The 17,635-nt window shown below is 57.5% G+C and overlaps 2 protein-coding genes across 5 annotated transcripts; both read right to left on the bottom strand.

Annotated features, from left to right (window-relative positions):
- Positions 1–111: 111 nt before the first annotated feature.
- On the bottom strand, positions 112–4,722 carry CCNB3 (cyclin B3). Of its 4 annotated transcripts, none has more exons than XM_032124195.1 (12): positions 4,619–4,722; positions 3,930–4,048; positions 3,765–3,860; positions 3,485–3,603; positions 2,905–3,007; positions 2,486–2,587; positions 2,217–2,309; positions 1,822–1,959; positions 1,228–1,383; positions 794–943; positions 475–605; positions 112–324 (listed from the first exon to the last, which is right to left on the bottom strand). In XM_032124195.1, the coding sequence occupies exons 1-12, from the start codon at positions 4,620–4,622 to the stop codon at positions 252–254; spliced, it is 1,284 nt and encodes a 427-aa protein (XP_031980086.1). In that variant the 5' UTR covers positions 4,623–4,722; the 3' UTR covers positions 112–251. The 4 variants fall into 4 exon arrangements, with proteins under 4 accessions (XP_031980086.1, XP_031980087.1, XP_031980088.1 ...); XM_032124196.1 differs by having other exon boundaries at positions 2,486–2,584; XM_032124197.1 differs by having other exon boundaries at positions 3,765–3,848.
- A 2,845-nt stretch (positions 4,723–7,567) lies between these two features.
- LOC116451068 (protein eva-1 homolog C-like) lies at positions 7,568–16,942 on the bottom strand. Its single transcript, XM_032124199.1, is given in 9 exon segments — positions 7,568–8,707; positions 9,398–9,487; positions 9,837–9,908; positions 10,068–10,211; positions 10,375–10,527; positions 10,708–10,831; positions 13,520–13,719; positions 16,732–16,774; positions 16,776–16,942. Coding segments are annotated over 9 exon segments (1,251 nt in total). The 5' UTR covers positions 16,815–16,942; the 3' UTR covers positions 7,568–8,321.
- Between the last annotated feature and the right edge of the window lie 693 nt (positions 16,943–17,635).

Genomic DNA, 17,635 nt, shown 5'->3' with positions numbered 1-17,635 from the left:
CCTGAGCTTCCTGCTCCCCATCATGCAACCCATCACCTTGCTCTCACCCTCTGTCTCATCGCAGCGAGGGGAAGTACAGTACTGAGGCTCACAGTCTACAGTGCCAGCATATATGACAAACACATTTTATTAACAGTTACACATGACTTTTTTTTCCCCCCCTCCTCAGTTAAAATTACTATTATTTATGTACATGGTACCACCCTGCTTGAGGGCGCCCCGTTATTTACAGGCTTATTTACAGAGTAGGGCTAGCAGCTAGTGAGTGCCTCCTCGAGCTTGAGCATGTCCATGGGGGTGACTTTGGCAACCTCAAAGAAGACCCTGGAAGGAACATGTTGGCTTAGGGCTCAACCACAGCCCTGACACCCATCCTCCAGGGCTCCCAGATCCCTACAGAACCCCAGGGTGCATGCTGGTGGTGTCACCCCTTGCGGCGGGGACAAGCCTGAGACAGAGCCCCGTGACACTCACCTGTGCGAGTACTTGCTGCGCACAGCATTCAGCTTGTCGTGGGGCTGGTATGTGAGGAGGAAATTCAGCCTCTTCACCAGGGGGTGCAGGTCCTGGGCACTGTACCCACTGTAGTACTCCAGTGTAGGGGTCTGCAAGGGGACAGCGGGGCTAAGCTGTGTCCTCTCAATGACAGGACAGCCATCATCTTCCCTGTCCAGCATCCAAATCTGATCATAGCCCTAGAGCATCACCCCACTCACTGGTCCATTGCCTCCCACACCACTGCCATGCCTCCCAGGGTGCCTCAGCAGGGACAGGGAATTAGGCAGGTACTCACCCAGCCCCCAAGGTTTTTCATGGTAAGTGCCAGCAGCAGGCAGCTGGCAGCCAGCTTCGAGGGGCTCTCGCGGGCATAGTCGTACTCCTGCAGGGTCATCTCGCAGAGGAAGCGGGCCAGTGTCAGTGTCTCCATGGTGGCACGGGCACACTACAGCCAATGGGCAGGGAAAGGCTCAGACTTTTGAGCAATGCTGCTCCCCTTCCCAGCCTTTTTGGGATCTAGAATGCTGCCTCTGGGGCACAAGACAGAGATCCCACGCACCCAGCCTATCACAAACCACCACCCTCAACCCTTTTGAGGGGACCTGGACAGTTTCCTTGCTGCCAACTGGGAGCCTGAAGCTCCAGCAATGCAAGTCACCATCCCATGGAGCCAACAGAAGGGGTGCCTGGAGACACCTGGACACTAGCCCACCCTCCAAATGCACTCACCTTGGCAAAGCGCCGCAGGAAGCGGTAGGGGATGGGGATGTTGATATCGAACTTGAGGGTGCTGAGGATGCTCATCTCCATAGCAATAAGCTCCTCCCGCTTGTAGGCGTCATCGCAGATATAGAGGAAGTCATCCACACATGGTGGACACCGCTCCTGCGGGGGCACAACTGCTCAGCACCCCTGTGGGGGTTCACCCTGGCCCCACTCAGGAGATCCTACCCATCCCACAGGCCCTGTAAGTGTTCATGTGCTGCCAGACTCAGCAAGGACTGTTAACACCACCCTGTGGGACTTGTGTGATGTCCGCACTCCTCCAGCCCTTGGCTTTAACTCCATGCCTGCATGAGGTGAACTAAGGTATCCTGATGGTCTCTGCAGAGCAGAGAAAAGGTGGTACTCCAGTGACACCAGGAGACAGGATTCAGCCCACCATGACTGGATTTGCAGCCCTTGGGACAGGAAGGAGGAACATGACAGACATGCCATCTCAGCAGCTCTCAGCAGTGGCCTGGCCTTCTCCAAAACCCCACAGGGGCAAGAGAGGCACAGCCCCTCTGCCCCTGCACCCCAGGACAGCACACAAAGAGTCACCTCAAATTTGGAGGCAATGAGGATGGCAGTGGAGCCAATGAGCTGCAGCTTCTCCCTCATGCTCACCACCTCCACCAGGTAGTGGTCCACCAGCTTCACAGCCAGGTACAGTGTCTCATGGTTCAGCTCAAAGTTCTCCTGCAAGAATGAGAGCGGGGGTCATAACAGAGTGTCAGACAGAAGTTAGGCCTGCCCAGCCCCACCCAGCTCTCACAGAGGCCAGGGGTGCCCATAGGCCAGGCTCAGAGGGAGGGATATAGGCTCATCCCTAGCCCACACAGGGGGAGGATCAGCTGTGCACTGGGAATGCTTGCAGGAGCCTCTGCCAGCACACTGAGGTCACACGTGCCAAAGGCAGCATGGGGGCTGCTCTGCAGAAAGCTGTGCCCTCTCACCTGCACCTCCACCATCCAGTCCACAAGGATAGCACGCATATCCCCACTGATGTCTGTCTGCTTCTCCATGTAGTCAGGAAGCATGAATTTTTCCTGCCAAAGAGCCAGCTGTCAGGGACAGGGCAAACACCCCCACCCTCAGAACAAGCGCCTTTCCACCCCGTGCAGGCCCCTGCCAGGTGGTCAGAGCCTCTGGGCAGTCAGTGGCCCTGCCTGCAGTTACTCCTTCCCCAGACAGGACTGTCACCCCCTGGACAGGCATCACGCACCTCTCTTTCCCGCATGTACTCAAAGATCTCCTTGGCATACTCTGCATTGGCATAGGGGTCACCCAGCTGCTCCTTGTCAATGTCCTCCACTGCTGGTACCTGCTGGCACGGAAGAGGCAGCAATAAGGGGGAGGCCCTGTGGGTGCTGGTCACCTTGTTGGGGCAAGGCTGCTGCCCCTCTGCACCCCCCTTTTCCTACCTGCCCTCATCACCCTGCAGTCCCTGCCCCACTCTTTCCCATGGGAGGATTCTTGAAGGAAGATGGTGGTGTGCTTTACCCCCCCTCCCCAGCTTTCCATCACGCTGGCCAAAGTCTCTCCAAGGTCCAGAGCACTGCCTGGTGCCTCAGTACCACCAGTGGCAGCCACAGACCAGTGCTGTGGTGGGCCTGGGGCAATGCTGCAGCCCAGGGTCCCTACCCTCTCCTCAGGAGGCTTCAGTTCCTGCACAGACACCAGCTTCTCTGGCACAGGATTCACTTTGGGGTCTGCAGGAGCTGTTGGGGGAGTTTTCTTCATTGACCTGGGAAGGACAAGAGCATAAATCATTGGCCAAATTTCTTGGCTGAAAGGGGCCTTCCAGAGACTCTTGCTGCTTCAGGAAGGGGCCAAACCACACCTATAATATACCCACAGACTCTTAGAATCACTAAGGTTGGAAAAGACCGTTAAAGATATTGAGAACAACAGTTCCCCCAGCACTGCCATGCCCACCACTAAACCATGTCCCCAAGAGCCACATCCACATGACTTTTAAATCCTTCCATGGAAGGTAACTCTACAACTGTCCTGGGCAGCCTGTGCCAGGGCTGGACATCCTTTTTGGGGAAGGTTTTGCCTAATATCCAACCTAATCCTCCCCTGGCACAACCTGATGCCATTTGTAGTAGATATACTATTTCTCCCCTGCATCTGGCAGGGTCTCCATCACCCAAGGGAACCCCCACTACTTGTCCCCATGGGACAAGTTTGCAGCAAACCCCTGCCTCCAGCTACTCACTTTTTTAGGTTGATCTCGTTGTTCTTGGCCACCCCCAAGGCATTATGTGCCTTCTGTGCCTTGGGTGGAGCAACTTTCACAGCCTCCTTTTTCCCTGCCACCACCTGGTTCTTGTGAGCCTGTTTGGGTCAGAACAGGGGGATATAGGGGCTGCACAGTGGAAAACAAGGTATGCCCTGCAGGGAGACCTCTCCTCTTCCTAATGGGCATGGGGCATGCCCCCCCACCATGGGGGGCTCACAGTGGGCACCAGAACTCCCACCCTCACAGAAGCACTCACATTGGTGATGTCCCCAAATGCTGATCTCTTCTTGGGCCCACCCTGGGGTGAGGACGAAGACCTCTTGGCATGACAGCTCTCCTCCTGCAAGAGAGGCTGTTAGAAGATAGTGGTCAGCTGCCCCACAGAAGTGCCCCTACAGCCCTCGCCTGGCTTGGTGCTCACCTTCTCGGGGTCGACATTCTCTGTAGCAGGGCCTACCTTGCCTGCTCGGGACTGCTTGGTAGTCAGCACCTTGGCATTGCGTGGCAACGGCATCCTCTCCCTTGGTCTCTGCGAGCAAGCTGGGGGCAAAGCAGGATGTGATGGAGGCTGCTGCTGGCCTGCCTCCAGGGACACCCGCCCATCTTGGGGAGGAACAGGGGGACTGACCCCTTCCCTGAGCACGGCAGGAGGGTAGTGCCCCAAGACAAGCCCAGGCAAGGGACAAGTCTGGCTAGGAGTCCAGGGAGGAAGGGACATGGACCCCAAAGACCGCCACCAAAAGCACTCTGCTGGGCGAGGTGGGACAGGCAACTCCCAGATTCCTACATCCCAGAGAAGGATGCAAGGGCTTGCACTTCCTCGCAGAGCTCGTGGTCTTGGAGATCTCCACTCCCCTACAACCCTCAGGGTCCCCTGGAGAAGTGGAGAGTCCCAAAGTTACCCTCTCCCCTGCACCCCCCGGAGTTCCCTAGGGGAGCCGGGGGTCTTGGAGGCGCCCACTCTCTTGCACCCTCCAGGGTCCCCACGCCTGCCACCGCCTAGGGGTCCCAGCGCTGCCCACTCCCCCGCAGCCCCCGGAGACCCCACTCACCCATCCCCAGGTCGTCCCCCCCAGTCACCCACGCCCGGGATGTCCCCTCCCCACTCACCCATGCCCGGCCGCTGTCCCCGCACCTCCGGCCCCGGCGCTTTTGAAAGTAGCAGTTCGGTAGCGGCCGGCCAGCACTGGCCGAGCCTCGTCCAATCAGAGTGCGAGGCGGTGCCAGGCGGTGGCCAATCGGCGGGCGCAGAGGGATGCAGTTGCTAAGGGGCAGGGCGGCAGCGTTTAAAATTCAACGCCGGCGGCCAATGGAAGGGCGGGCATGCGGCAGAGGCGGGGCGAGCGCCGGGCCGAGCGGGCAGTGATTGGTGGGCGTGGGTGCCGTTTAAATCCGTTCCGTGGGGCCCGGAGGGGGTGGCGTGGCGGCCGGGCAGTCGAGTGGGGAGCCTCGGCGTGGCCGGGGGAGCGGCGCCGGCCTTGCTGTCCTTCGGGGCGGGTGGAGCGGCTCTGGGGTCCACTGGGTCCTCTGCCTCCGCCCGCAGCCGAGGCTGTGGGTCCCAGACCTCGGGGCTGCCCTTTCCCAATGGGCTGGGGAGCTCTGGTTTGGGGGACAGGGTGTGCTGGCCGTGCACCTTCCTTGACCCGGTGTCGGGAACAGAGGATTCGGATCGCTTGGAGAATCACAGAACGGTTTGGGTGAGAAGGGACCTTAAGCTCATCCCGTTCCACCCCCTGCCGTGGGGAAGGACACCATCCACTATCCCAGGTTGCTCCAAATCCCGTCCAACCTGGCCTTGGACACTTCCAGGGATCCAGGGGCAGCCACAGCTTCTCTGGGCGCCTGTGCCAGGCCCCCCCCCCCACGCTCACAGGGAAGGTATTTTTCTAGTATCTAGTCTAACCCTACTTTGACTATCTGAGGTACCACAGGAGCAGTGTTCATGTGGTGTCGTATAGGCATGACTGACTAAGTTCAGGGTGAGGCTCACTGGGACTGCCACAGCGACCAGGACAGGGTCAAAGTTACCAAGGCACATGTCACAGTCACTGTACTATGGGGTTATAGGCAATACCAGCTGCTTACCAAACATCTGCTGAGGGTAAGAGCACTCTGTGTGTATCAAGGACCAGCCTTGAGGGCATTGCAGTTCTTGAGGAGACCCCTGCCATGCAGCCAGGCTCACTCAGGCTGTCAGCTGGCTTGTAGTCAATTTCCATGTGTCAGGAAAGGAGTGCATGAGACTCCTCACACCCACAGCTTGCTTTGTTCCTTGATAAACTAGTCTTGGAAAAGCCACCCACTTTTCATGTGTCAGACACATGATCCATGTTCATATACTTGATACTCACTGGATCACTCTGCTCCTTTGTGAGTTTCCAGCGCAGTCCTTTGCTCTCATGCCAGCACCATGCAGTAGTCCCGTGCCCTCAGCAACTCTTGGGGGCTTTTCAGAGCCACTGAGCTCTGGCTCAAGTGAAGCCCCCACTGAGGTAAACTCAGCAGAGCTCAGCACTGCAGCAGAGGAAAGCTTCCCCCAGCCACCAGGTTCCCGGAAAAACCTTTCAAATTCCTAAGTTTAACTCAAGAAAATCCTTTCAGATAATTCCACACCCATGTGCTGCTGTTGCGGGTGGAGCTGATGAACCCCTGGCCGAGGAAACACAGCAGTGCCAGCATCTGAGGGGATTTAAACCTGCTGCCCAAGGGCCACATGGGCAGGATCAGGCACATGGCTTGGGCTGTATGCAGGCAGCTCTGCCACATCTCCAGCAGAAAGACCTGGGTCATGGACAGCCAGGAGCAGAATTCTGCTCACAGGTCCAGTGGAGGTTTAAATCTGGGTCCCTTCGGTCCCCAAAACTGGCCAGGGCTGCTGCAGCTCCAGCCCATCTTGTTTCCTCCTGTCATTGCTTCTGTCCCCGGCCTGGGGCCTTCCTGAGGCTTGCTTGCTATTGGGTTGGGATCCTGTGGGATCCTTTCCCTGTGCATGTTAAGGCAGGGCATAGCCCAGCCGAGAATACAAGTTGGGTGCATACTAGCCAGGCAGAGCCAGAACACATCCCACTGCCAATGGAAACCTGGTTATCCTGTGGGGTAAGATCCTCAGCCAAAACTCCCATCCAAGTCTGCCCACGTCTCTGTGGAGGCTGGGATAAGCTGCCTGCTTTGGGACAGCTTCATGTCTGCCTGTCCTGCCCAGGCTTGGCACTGGGAAGCTGGCTTTTCCAGTTTCTGAAGCACTGCCATGCTGGTGCTCCTGGTGAGGCTCTTGGGAATCCCAGGCCTGCTGCAGGGGTGCAAGTTGCACCACACGAGCTGAAATCACCCCGGATGTGGGATAAAAGATGAGGAGAGCAACAAGTGCAAAGTGAAGCCATGGGTGTGCAGCAGGATCTGTGCCAGCTGTCCAAGCATTGAGGCAAAACTGTGGTCTCAGTCCTGCCCACAATCTAAGGATGCTGGGGGCCAGTTGGAGGTGAGAGCTCTGCAAGCTCTCCTTGGGCTCTGACATTCCCTCAGCAGCCCCCCAAATCAGGTAGAATGCAGGTCCTTGGCTCCTCCCACTAGACTCTGCTGTCTAGCTCCCACTGGACTCTAGCTGCTAGCTCAAGAGCATCTGTGCCTGATATGTCCCTATTGTGAGGAGAGCTGGGTTTCTGCTTCCATCCAGCCTCTTTCCACAGCACTAAAAAAGCCTGCACTGCCTTTTCGAGCTGGAGCAGACCTCAGCCCCAGCCTGGCTTCCTGGCACTGCAGGACGGCCAAGAAGCCCGTCTGCATGGTATCTGGGGGCCTTTGCTCCAGGATTGCTTACCAGTCAGGAAGCCCCAGGGTCAAGAAGAGCAGCAAGGACAGGGAAGCGTCATTCCTCAAACCCAGATGGACTGCTTTTCCCCATTTCCCTTCCCCAGGCTAAAACCTTATCCCTTCCTGTGGTAAAACAGGCCCAACTTGTTACTTCCCATAGCCAAGTGCCAGAAGCACTGGTGGGAGGCAAGATACTTCACTGCCTCTTCCTTTTTCCCTTTTTCATTACTAATGGCCAAGGTCAGGGAGAAATGTGCCCAAGAGCTGTTGCATTTATTTACTGGGAAAAAACACAGCAAGTTAAAACTTGGGGCTCTGCTGCCACTGGGGAAAGTACAAAGGAAAGCACAGAGCAACACGGCGTGGCAGAGCTCCTGAATGGAGAGTGAGAGGCAGTGTCATGCTGAACTGCCAGTGGCCCCAGCCTGGGGAGTAGCTCCCTTGGCACAGCAGGGCTGCATGGCATGCACTGTGGTGGGGCTGTGCTGGTGATGCCTGCTGTGCTTGCACACCCACTCCACCTGTGTCTCCCTGTGTCCTGGCCATTCCTGCCTCTGCTGCTGGCACAGTGCCTGAGTGCAGGGTGCATTTGCAGCACCAGGAGTGGAAGCCAGTACCCAAGGAGAAATAAGAGCAAACAGCCTCGAAGGGCTCAGGGTGGGCTTGGCACACCTGATGAGGGTTCAACTCTAGAGCCAGATGATGTGAGCTGAGAACAGGGAGGTTAGGTTAGGGTTAGTGGCGTGTCTGTGGCAAAGGAGCCAATGGCCCACGGAGCCGTTACACAGCCCCTCATCACACCCAGGGACTGCATGTCACCCCCAGGCTAGAGTTACCATGCTGGGGGAGCAGTGAGTTGATGGACACGCTGGAGCTGCCATGACCCTGCTGCCTCTTGGGATGTCCAGTCGCCCCAAGGAGCCCAAACTCTTATGTCTGTCTGATATCGGATCCCACTGAGCCTGCATCCCTCTGCTGCTCTCCAGCCATTTTCTTCCAGTTCTTATTTGGTGGCCGATTTGATCTTGTGTATGGCATACGGGCTTGACTCCCTGGGCATCCAGATCTCCTCCCCACTGTGGCCCTGGTGCTCCACTGCTCCCTCCATAGCTGCCGTCAGCTCAGGACTGAAGATGCTGTCAGTTGCCCGGTAGGTGCGGGTGAGGCGGCGGAAGGAGGAGTCTGAGGAGCTGTCATCAGGGACATCTTCATCCTGCTCATCCTGCAGCTTCGTCCTGCCCAGCTCCGAGCTGCTCCCCAGCTCTGGATCTTTGAGAGCCTCCCCCATCTCCTGGAGGAAGGTCGTTTTGGGGCTGATGATGCACAGCAGCAACATGAGGCCTCCTGAGACTCCACAAAGAAAGTAGAGGGCAACTTTCTCTGGGACACCTGAGGGGAAAAGAAAAGAAAGACACCAAGGTACAAACTGCTCTGCAGCCTGTATCAGTGCCTGCAAAGCCCCTCTGCCAGGCATTTGGGAATAAGAGGGGAGCAGGGATGCCCTTACCACCCAGGCTGCAGAGGCAGGACAGACCCTGCCCCACTGACCATGGAAGTGTCGCCTAGAGCCTCATCAGCACCCACCAGTCCTGAAATGTGCCTTTCCCCAAAGGAAACCTCCATTGGGATGGGGGTGAGGCAGAGCAGAGGAAAGAATAATCCTTTGGGGGATTAAATGAGTAATTTCCTCTGGCAAGGGAAATTTTTGCCTACAGAGAGGTGGTCTCTATCAGTACCTGCAGACAGGGCAGGAAGGAAAAGACCCAGGGCAGGAAGGAAAAGGGTAATCTGGCCTGTTAGAAGAGGAAGGCCCACAGGCAGGACTGTAGCCACACCATGACTCTTGGTGCTGTGGGATTTTGGGGCTTGTTCAACCTCTGAACTCCTGCCTTACCTGTCCACCCCAAACCCAGCATGGGCCCTACTCCTTTGTGTGCCTGTTGACCCTGCGGGAGAGGTCTGGGATCTGGCTGCCTCTGAGATGAGCCCTGGGTTGAGCTGGGGCCATCCGGGACCCCAGCCACCCCCAGCCTGTCCTGTTCCCCTGACTGCTGCATGAGACCCAGGGAGGGCACGTACCCCAAAGGTGGGCAAAAGCTTCCAGAGAGCTAGTAAAAACCATGCGGTCTTCCTGGAGCCTGGAGAACCTGGGGCCTTTGTACCAGCCACCTGCAGTGACAAGGGGGTGCAGGCTGAGACACGAGGTGCTCTCAGTGCTCCGTGTCCCGGCTGCCTACTCCTGCTTGTCCTTCCCCATACCACACTCCATCCTTCCTGCACAAATGCTCTGCTGCCTGCAGGGATGACCCTGTGTGTCTTCCCCTCCCCTGCTCCAGCAGATGCCACCTCCAGCCCCTCAGACACGGGCACTGACCAAGGGATGGCTTCCACCATGGAACACAGGTGATAGGCTGGGGCTGGTACGAGGGATGCAGACAGGCCATGGAAGGGCTGGTTCACCCAAGCATGGACATAGTGCCACACTGTTTGTGGTGTAACCTCCCTTCCCCCACATTACCATGCATGTAGTCCGAGAGCAGGAAGGGGTCTGAGGTGTCAGGGCCCACCTCCTCCAGCAGTTGCTTGGGCACTGCAAGGAGAGCACACACCAAGCATCACCACCCTGCTCCTCCCCTGCAGCCCCTGTGTGCCTGGGGACCCCCATGCCCCTGCCTGCCTGGCATGGGGTGGGCACAGCAGACACTCCACCAGTGGCCCCTGTGCCCCTGGCTCCGTGGGGAGCTCTCACCACAGGTGTAAGAGACTCGCAGCTGCTTCTTCATGCCGGGGAGGCATGGGTCCCCAAAGGTGGCCTTGTCAGCAGTCACGGTGCAGTTCCCCTTGCGGTGGCACTTCTTGGAGACCCTGCGCAGAGCGTCTGGAGCCACACACTCTGCAGAGACATAAGGCATGGACCCATGGGCAGAGCTGCCTACCCCTCCCTGCTGGGCATCAGCCAGCTGAGGCCATGGGACACAGGTACAGCCCAGTGATGGACTTGTGCCATACTCTCTGCATGGTTCCTGTCCCATTTCTGTCTCGAACCATATGCATACCTATATGGGGTCCTCCAGTGTTCAAGGCATCACACTCTGGTTTGCCCCGCAGGAATCGTCCATAACTTGCAGAATAAATGGCCAGGATGGATTTTGGTCGACACTGCAGCCTAAGCTTGTCATTCTCGCACACGGTCTTGACCCGATGGTTCCCTGGGGAGTGACATCACAGAGTGTCCCAATGCATCCTGAATCACCTCTCTTAGGCCGAGGGGAGGGTTGAAAGAGGGCTGCAAGGTACAGGAGTAGCCATGCTCTCCTTCCTGCCCCTTTCTGAGCAGCTGAGGTCAGGAAGAGCCCATGCAGTGTTGCCCAGACTGTGTTCCACCTCACCTGGCTGGCACTTGTAGGAAGCGATGAGATACTTGTGTGTCCCAGGGCATGGGTCTGGCCCAAAGACCTGGCTGTGCACTGAGAACTGGCACCACTGCTGGTCCTGGCACTCAGCCAGCAGCTTCTGGAGAGCAGAGTGGAACAGATGTGAGTTGGGTGAGAAGTCCTGAGGCTGTTCTCACCTCCTGTCCCTCAGTGCTATCACCAGGCTCAGGGAAATGGCCTGTTGCCCCACAGCTGCTCCTGCCCACCCCTGATGCAGACATGCCAATTCCAGTGCCCATTCCTGAACCAATTCCTCCCCTGCACCCACAGTGAGCTGTGTGCCAGCACGTCTGCTACTACCTGTGCTGGCATCCCAGTACCACACCACGCCGCGCGTCCCTAACACCTGTGCAGGTGCGCGCTGACTCTGCCCCGTGCGCTCGCGTCCCCGCCGTCCGTGCAATGTCCCCGCGCGGCCACAAGGTGGGGACAAGGGTTCACCCACGGGCCGGCCGGGCCCCACCGGTGACCGAGGTGGCCGCGGCCGCTCTCCTTCCTGCGTACGCGGCCAGCCCGCGGGTGGCCACGGCGGGCCCTCGGCTCTGGCAGCAGTCTCTGGGTAGCCCGGCCTCGGGTGGCTGTGGGACTCCCTGCCCCTATGTCCCCCTCTTTGTCCCCGCAAGTCCCACAGCAATGGCTCCGCAGCGGAGCAGAGGCTGCCGGCAGCAGGGAGCAGTTTACGCCCTTGCTGCCGCCTCGTGACTCAGGCCCGGGGATCCCAGCACCCAAAACGGAGCCCCTTCTCATGTCTCCTTTCCCCTCCTCTGTCCCTGTCCCTCCTGCCCAGCTTAGGACTGAGCCTCCCCTTAGTCTTCACTGGCTGCCAGAAGGGAAATTCACTAAGGAAACAGAAGTAATCTCTCTTCCCAGTTGCTGCCTGAACAGAGCTGAGCCTTGTCAGCAGCTCTGCTCTCTGGCCTCCAGACATCCCTGCTCCTTAAGCAGGAGCGGGTATCCCAGCCCTGTGCCAGCATGGCCACCCCACTGTTCACCCAGTATGAACCTGGGCTATACGGACCTGCTCTCACTTTCCAAGCACCTGTGCCAGGCCATACTCTCCATCCTGCAGGGAGGGGAACCCTCTGTGCTTGCAGGGTGGTTCATGGGGCCAGCCTGGTGCCATGCCAGCGTGGTGGAGCTTGGTGCTTGCAGACCTCCTGGGACATGCAGGATCCCAGGAGGGGATGTATGGCTGGAGCTGGAGCAGGACCAGGCAGGAAAGCCCTGCGAGCTCCTTAGCAGGGCACTGGCTCCTCAGCTCTTCTTCCTCTTTTCCAGCTCATTCCCTTTTCCTGCAGGCAGCTGCAGTCACTGGCTTTGCTGCAGGTTTGTCCCAGCCCTAGCAAGGAGCTGGAACAGGGTCTTAGAAAAGCAGCACATGAAACAATGTCCCCATCGAGGGACCCAGGCATCAACTTTGGGGAGGTTCCATCCCTTTTCTTCTGTGAGCCTCTGCTTTCCTACCCTTTCCCTGCACCAGCTGCTGCCATCAAACAGAGCCCCTTTGGTCCGCTTCATTAATCCACTCCCTGGGACCTGCCAGCACAGATGGGGGCTGCTTCTGGCTGGGGAAGAGCCAAGCTCTGTGCTAACCCCAGGGGATGCAGCCACAGGGATGAGCACAGCATCTCGTGGGGTCCTGTCTCACTTCGTGAGCCTAACACCTTGGCTACGGCAAAGCTCCTCTCCCAGAAGCCAGCCCCAGCTTCCAGGGCTTTCTCCGAGCTTGCTGCTTCCTGTGGGATTGCAAGCCAGCTCAGGACACAGCAGTGCCTCCCGCCAGGCTCCACTCTGGGATGTATGGCAGAACATCTCTTCCACCCTTATCTTCCAAATATGGTCTAGGAAAAGGGCCCCACAGTGAATCACAGATGATGCAAAACTGTGAAGAGCTGTTGACTCCCTCAAAGGCAGGGAGGCTCCACAGAGAGACCTCGACAAATTAGAGGACTGGGCAGTCACCAACCATAGGAATTTCAATAAGGAAAAGTGCTGGATTCTGTACCTGGGATGGGGCAACCCTGGGTGTATGGACAAACTGGGGAATTTGATGTTGGAAAGCAGTGCTGCAGCAGGGGCCCTGGGGGTCCTGGTCAACAAAAAGCTGAATATAAGCCAGCAGTGCCCTGGCAGCCAGCAGGGCCAACCATGTCCTGGGGGGTTCAGCCAGGCCAGGGAGGGGATTGTACAGCTCTGCTCTGCAGTGGGGTGGCCTCACCGTGAATATTGTGTGCAGTTTTGGTCACCACAATATAAGAAAGATATTAAACTATTAGAGAGCATCCAAAGGAGGGCAATAAATATGGTGAAGGGCCTTGAGGGGAAGCCTTATGAGGACTGGCTGAGGACACTTAGTCTGTTCAGCCTGGAGGAGTCTGAGGAGGATCTCATTTCAGTCTACAACTTCCTCGTGAAGGGAAGAGAAGGGGCAGGCACTGATCTCTCCTCTATGGTGACCAATGACAGGACCCAAGGGAATGGGCTGAAGTTGTGTCAGGGCAGGTTTAGGCAGGATATTGGAAAAAGGTTCCTCTCACAGAGGGTGGTTGGGAACGCCCAGCCAGAGAAAGTCTCAGCATCAAGCCTAAGAGAGTTCAAGAAGCTTTTTTGAGTCTTTGATTCTGTGATTCTGTAATCCTGATGCTGGTGAAAACCTCCTCAGGGCATGGGGAGGCTGCATTGCCTGCAGTCCCCCAGCCTAAGCAGACAGCTCAGTGATGCGGAGACAGAGGGATGTGCAGCCCGGCCCCTGGGATCCCTCCCTTACCAGGTGGGCAGTGGCAGACGTGCATTCAGTGCTCTCCTGGGAGGCATTGTTGGGGCTGGGGCAGAGGTTGGCGCTGGGCACACGACGCCCATAGAAGGCACCGAGGATGCTGATGGTGGTTTTGCGAGGGCAGACGATGAGAAGCTGCTCTCCATCGCAGGTGTGGGCAGTGTGATTCCTCAGCACCTTGCGCAGGTACCCTGGAAGAGGAAAGCAGGGGAGGCATTGTCCAAAGGAGACATCAGGGCCACGGCAGTGGTGGCACTTGGGCACCCAAGTCCTGGTGGCAGTGAGGATGTCTTGAGATGAGGCACTTATGGGGTGAACAGGATCAGAGCAGGACAGCAGCAGAGAAGATGGGCTTGTAGCAAACCTTGCATACAGCATTGCTGCTGAGAGCCTGGAAAGCAGCACGGAATAGTTGAACTGGTTAGCAACAGGAAGGGAAAGCGGGAGGCAGTACAGCAGGTCAGAGAAGATGGGGAAATCCCATAAGGAGTCATCAAGTGTTTAGAGAAAATCAGGCTTGTTATGGAGCCATGGTGGGGAGAGAACAAGGGTGAGCCAGAGATGGTCCCCCAGTGATGATCCCTGGAGTCAGGGTGAGGCGGACGCGCTCTGTCACAAGTCTGTCACAAGTTGAGCCATGAGCCGGATGAGAGAAAGGTCCAGGGGCTGCTGCAGGCTCCCACAGCTGGCTGGGTCAGTATGGATGAGCGTGAGCCACAAAGTCATCACCTGAGCCCAGCTGGCCTCAGGTCTCTGCTGAAGAAGCCCAGTGTATTGGTCCAAACCATTCCTGGCCCACAGCCCTTTCAATGGGCGCTGGCTCTTCCCTCCTTGAATTCCCATCACAGAATGCTTCTCTCTTTCAATCCCACCTACTTTGTGTCCCAAACTACTGCCCCTGTTGTTTTCCCTACAGGAAACAGGGGGACAGCAAAGTGGGACTGTCCTGCCTGGCCTCTCCAAGGGCTTAACATGTAGCATTGCCTCCAGTTGGCATTGGCTGTACTGGGTGGGCAAGGAAGCTGTTTTAGTAACAGCTCTTCAAGCTGCTAGGTGCTCTGAGCAGGCACCAGTTGCTGGAGAAGGCCGAGGAAGCAAGAAAAGCTGACAAAATGTAATGTGTAGGCCCTGAATGAAGCCATTTGTGGTTTTGAGTAAAAAAAAAGCAAAGGGAAAGCATAATTTTGAGGCTTGGGAGATGGGGACAGGGCAACATAGGGCTTCCGAGCATATTACAGACCCCAATCCCCAGCTGTAGGGTCTTTGGAGGAACTTGCACCTCAGCCCCAGGCCAGTGCTGGGCCCCAGGGCAGGACATGTACCCTGTCCCCCAACTCCCTGTGTGTCAAACTCCCCCAAACCACGACAAGAAGGTGCGAGCACAAGCTCCCTCCCCTTCTGTGCAAACTGGTGCCAGGCTCAGCAGCACAAAGGGCCCCTTTCACCTTCAGTGCTGCCACTAACCCTTTGGCATCTGCAGTCAGCATCCCTCCCTGGGATGACAGCGGGTGCAGCTGGGAGCTGCCTCCAGCCCGGAGTAAATCTCTCCCTTGGCATTATCCCTTGCAAGCTGGGATGAGCAAGTGGGTGGCCACAGCATCCCAGAAACAAGCCCTCAATTGCTTCTCTGCATGCTGGAGGAGAAAGGAAAGGAGAGGTAGAGGAGGGTAGATGGCAGTAGACAAAGTATTCTAGCCAGGTCAAAGCTCCAGTGCAATGCAAAGATGCTCTTTGAATGGCACTGAGCTGGACCAGCCCCTTGGGGTGTGGTGCCCACAAAGAGGGGGCAGGACAAACCCTGTCCTGTCCCTCTCCTCTGGTTGCCCCGTATCACTGGATGCTGGGGGCTGTGAGGGGCACAGGACCCTGCCCAGGCTGCCAGCCCTCATCCCCTTCCTCTGCATCTGCTGCAGCAGCCCCACAGCTGCAGCACCAGCCCCACACCTGGCAGCAGTCAGGCTCTCCTGAAAGTTTCAGAGCCACCCCAGCCTTGACTTCTTCCTGGCACTGACTCCAATTCCACCTGCCCATACCCGACACTGCTGGATGTAGGGCTGCTTAAACCCCCCACTGCTGGGCAGCCCTGGATGCAGAGGGCTCAGCCACATCCTGGGGATGGTGGGGAACTCAGGGGAGAAATATGAGAAGAAATGGGTTTCCCCAAATCCAGCCTTGAGGCAGGCACCCTGTTCTGCTGTCATGCCAGCTGGCAGCACCAGTGGTTTGTATTTTAAAACTGAGGCTTGAACACTGCAATGGGGGCAGAGGTTTCTTCATCACACTATTTTGGGCCAGTGAGCAGTTGTGAAGATGTTTTTTTTGGGTGGAGCCATGTTGAGGAGGCTGTAGGCAGACTTTGTGAGTGATTTGTGCCAGTACAGCTGACTCAGTCTCCGGTGCTGTGGTTGTGCCGTTAGCTCTGCCCAGATGAAATCACATCCTCCTCACCGCAGCCTGCCCTGCAGCATCGGGCTTTCACCCACCTGGGCCCGGCTGAGCAGAGGGAAGGTGTGCATGGCTGTTCCCAGATGATCCCTGGGGAACGGCTGGTGCCCAGCCTGCCTGCACCTGTCCTGTCTGTTCAAAGAGCTGGGGCACAAGGGATCCCAAATTTCTGCCTTGTCTACATCTATAAGGCTCACCAGCATGGCCCTGGGTAGAGCCTCTGACCCTTGCCATGTCTCGTGGCAGGGAATCTTGCAGCACCCCTACTCACGAGTGGCACTAGCTGGGGCACAGCCACCACCTCCATCCAGGCACCAGGTACAGCTTCAGCCCAACTCTTCCCTCCCCTTCTCAGAACAGGGAAGGCTGGCAGGGCAGCCCTGGGTATTCCTTCAGCTCTACACACTGCCCAGCACGGAGGACATGAGTGTTGTGGCTGGGGGGTGCTCAGCAAAGCTCAGGAACTGGCTTGATATTTGTTTCTTTACATTTCTGTCTCCAAACTGTCCATGGGAGCACAGCAGAGCTGGGAGCCACTCTTACGCACACCAGGGCTGTGGGATGGTGTGCGGTGTGTTTTCGGAGAACAGCCCTGTGTGGGGATAAAGAAATCCCAAAGTTTTGGGGGAAACTCACTCTGGCCTGCCATGGTTTATACCTCACTTGTCCTACCCCACCAACCTGCTGTCACTTCACCCTCCCATCATACCAGTGCAGTCCTCAGCATCCCCCACCTCCCTGCCTTCACCCTGACTCACCGGACAGCTCCGGGCTGGCCTCCAGACGCACAGTGAAGCAGAGGGAAGACCATGGTTACTGCTGGCCGGACCAGTCCGGCCATGGCACAACCGCTGTGTCCCACCCGGCAGCCTGTACCAGCCGGGGCCTTGGCGGCGGGTGGTGCCCGCGGGGCTGGCACTGCAGGGGGACAATGGCTCGCTTCTCTGCCCTGTTGAAGTCCCGAGGCTGGGCGGGCACATGTTGCACTCACTCTTAGCCTGCTGCCGGGGCCAGAGCTGCTCGGGACAGCTGGGTCACTCTCAGCACAGGAACACTTCTCCCAGGGCACCCTTTACGGGTGATCTGTGCCTTGGCACTCCCATTGCTGGCAGAGAAAACTTTCAGCCCCTTCCCTCCCACCTCTTTTCCCCTAGGCAGAGGAACAAGGCTTGGCAAGGTTTCCAAAGTACTCCCAGCTTTCTCCCAGACATGGTGAGGCAGAAATCCAGATACATATGTTGCTGTAATCTCAATCTCAGCAAAATGTCCGGCAATTCACTCTGTGAGGAAGAAGGGAAAGGCTCCCTGAACTGCCTCCCAGGCGGTTGTTCTTGCAGAAAAGACAAACACCCTTCCTGCACCCAACACTGTGGGAAGGGACCCCTTGCTGCCACACTTCTGCCCACACCCTCTGTGGGGTGAGGTATTGGGCACTCCAGCACTTCGTGAGGAAGGGCACCGAGTCATACCATGCCTCCCACCTGCAGGACTTGAATTCCTGCCTGCTGCTTCAGCTGGAGGGAAATGCCATGGACTGGAGCTGCTGGCTCTGCACTCAGCTGAGATCAGCAGAGACAGCAGCAGCTGGCAGTGCCAGGAGCCATCACAGCTCCCAGAGGCTCAGCATTGCCCAGGCAGGGGTAGCTCAGGAGGCTGTGGCAG

Source organism: Corvus moneduloides, chromosome 14 (assembly GCF_009650955.1).
Source record: "Corvus moneduloides isolate bCorMon1 chromosome 14, bCorMon1.pri, whole genome shotgun sequence".
NCBI classification, from domain to species: domain Eukaryota; kingdom Metazoa; phylum Chordata; class Aves; order Passeriformes; family Corvidae; genus Corvus; species Corvus moneduloides.
The sequence above is the reverse complement of the archived record's forward strand: the minus strand, read 5'-3'. Positions and strand labels throughout refer to the sequence as shown.

Bases quoted from the DNA above. Each gene is read 5' to 3' on its own strand.
- CCNB3 (XM_032124195.1), bottom strand. The intron at 1,960-2,216 runs GTGAGAGGGCAC...TCATTCTTGCAG, and splicing joins ACTGGATGGTGGAGGTGCAG to GAGAACTTTGAGCTGAACCA. The intron at 325-474 runs GTGAGTGTCACG...TGTTCCTTCCAG, and splicing joins CGCAGCAAGTACTCGCACAG to GGTCTTCTTTGAGGTTGCCA.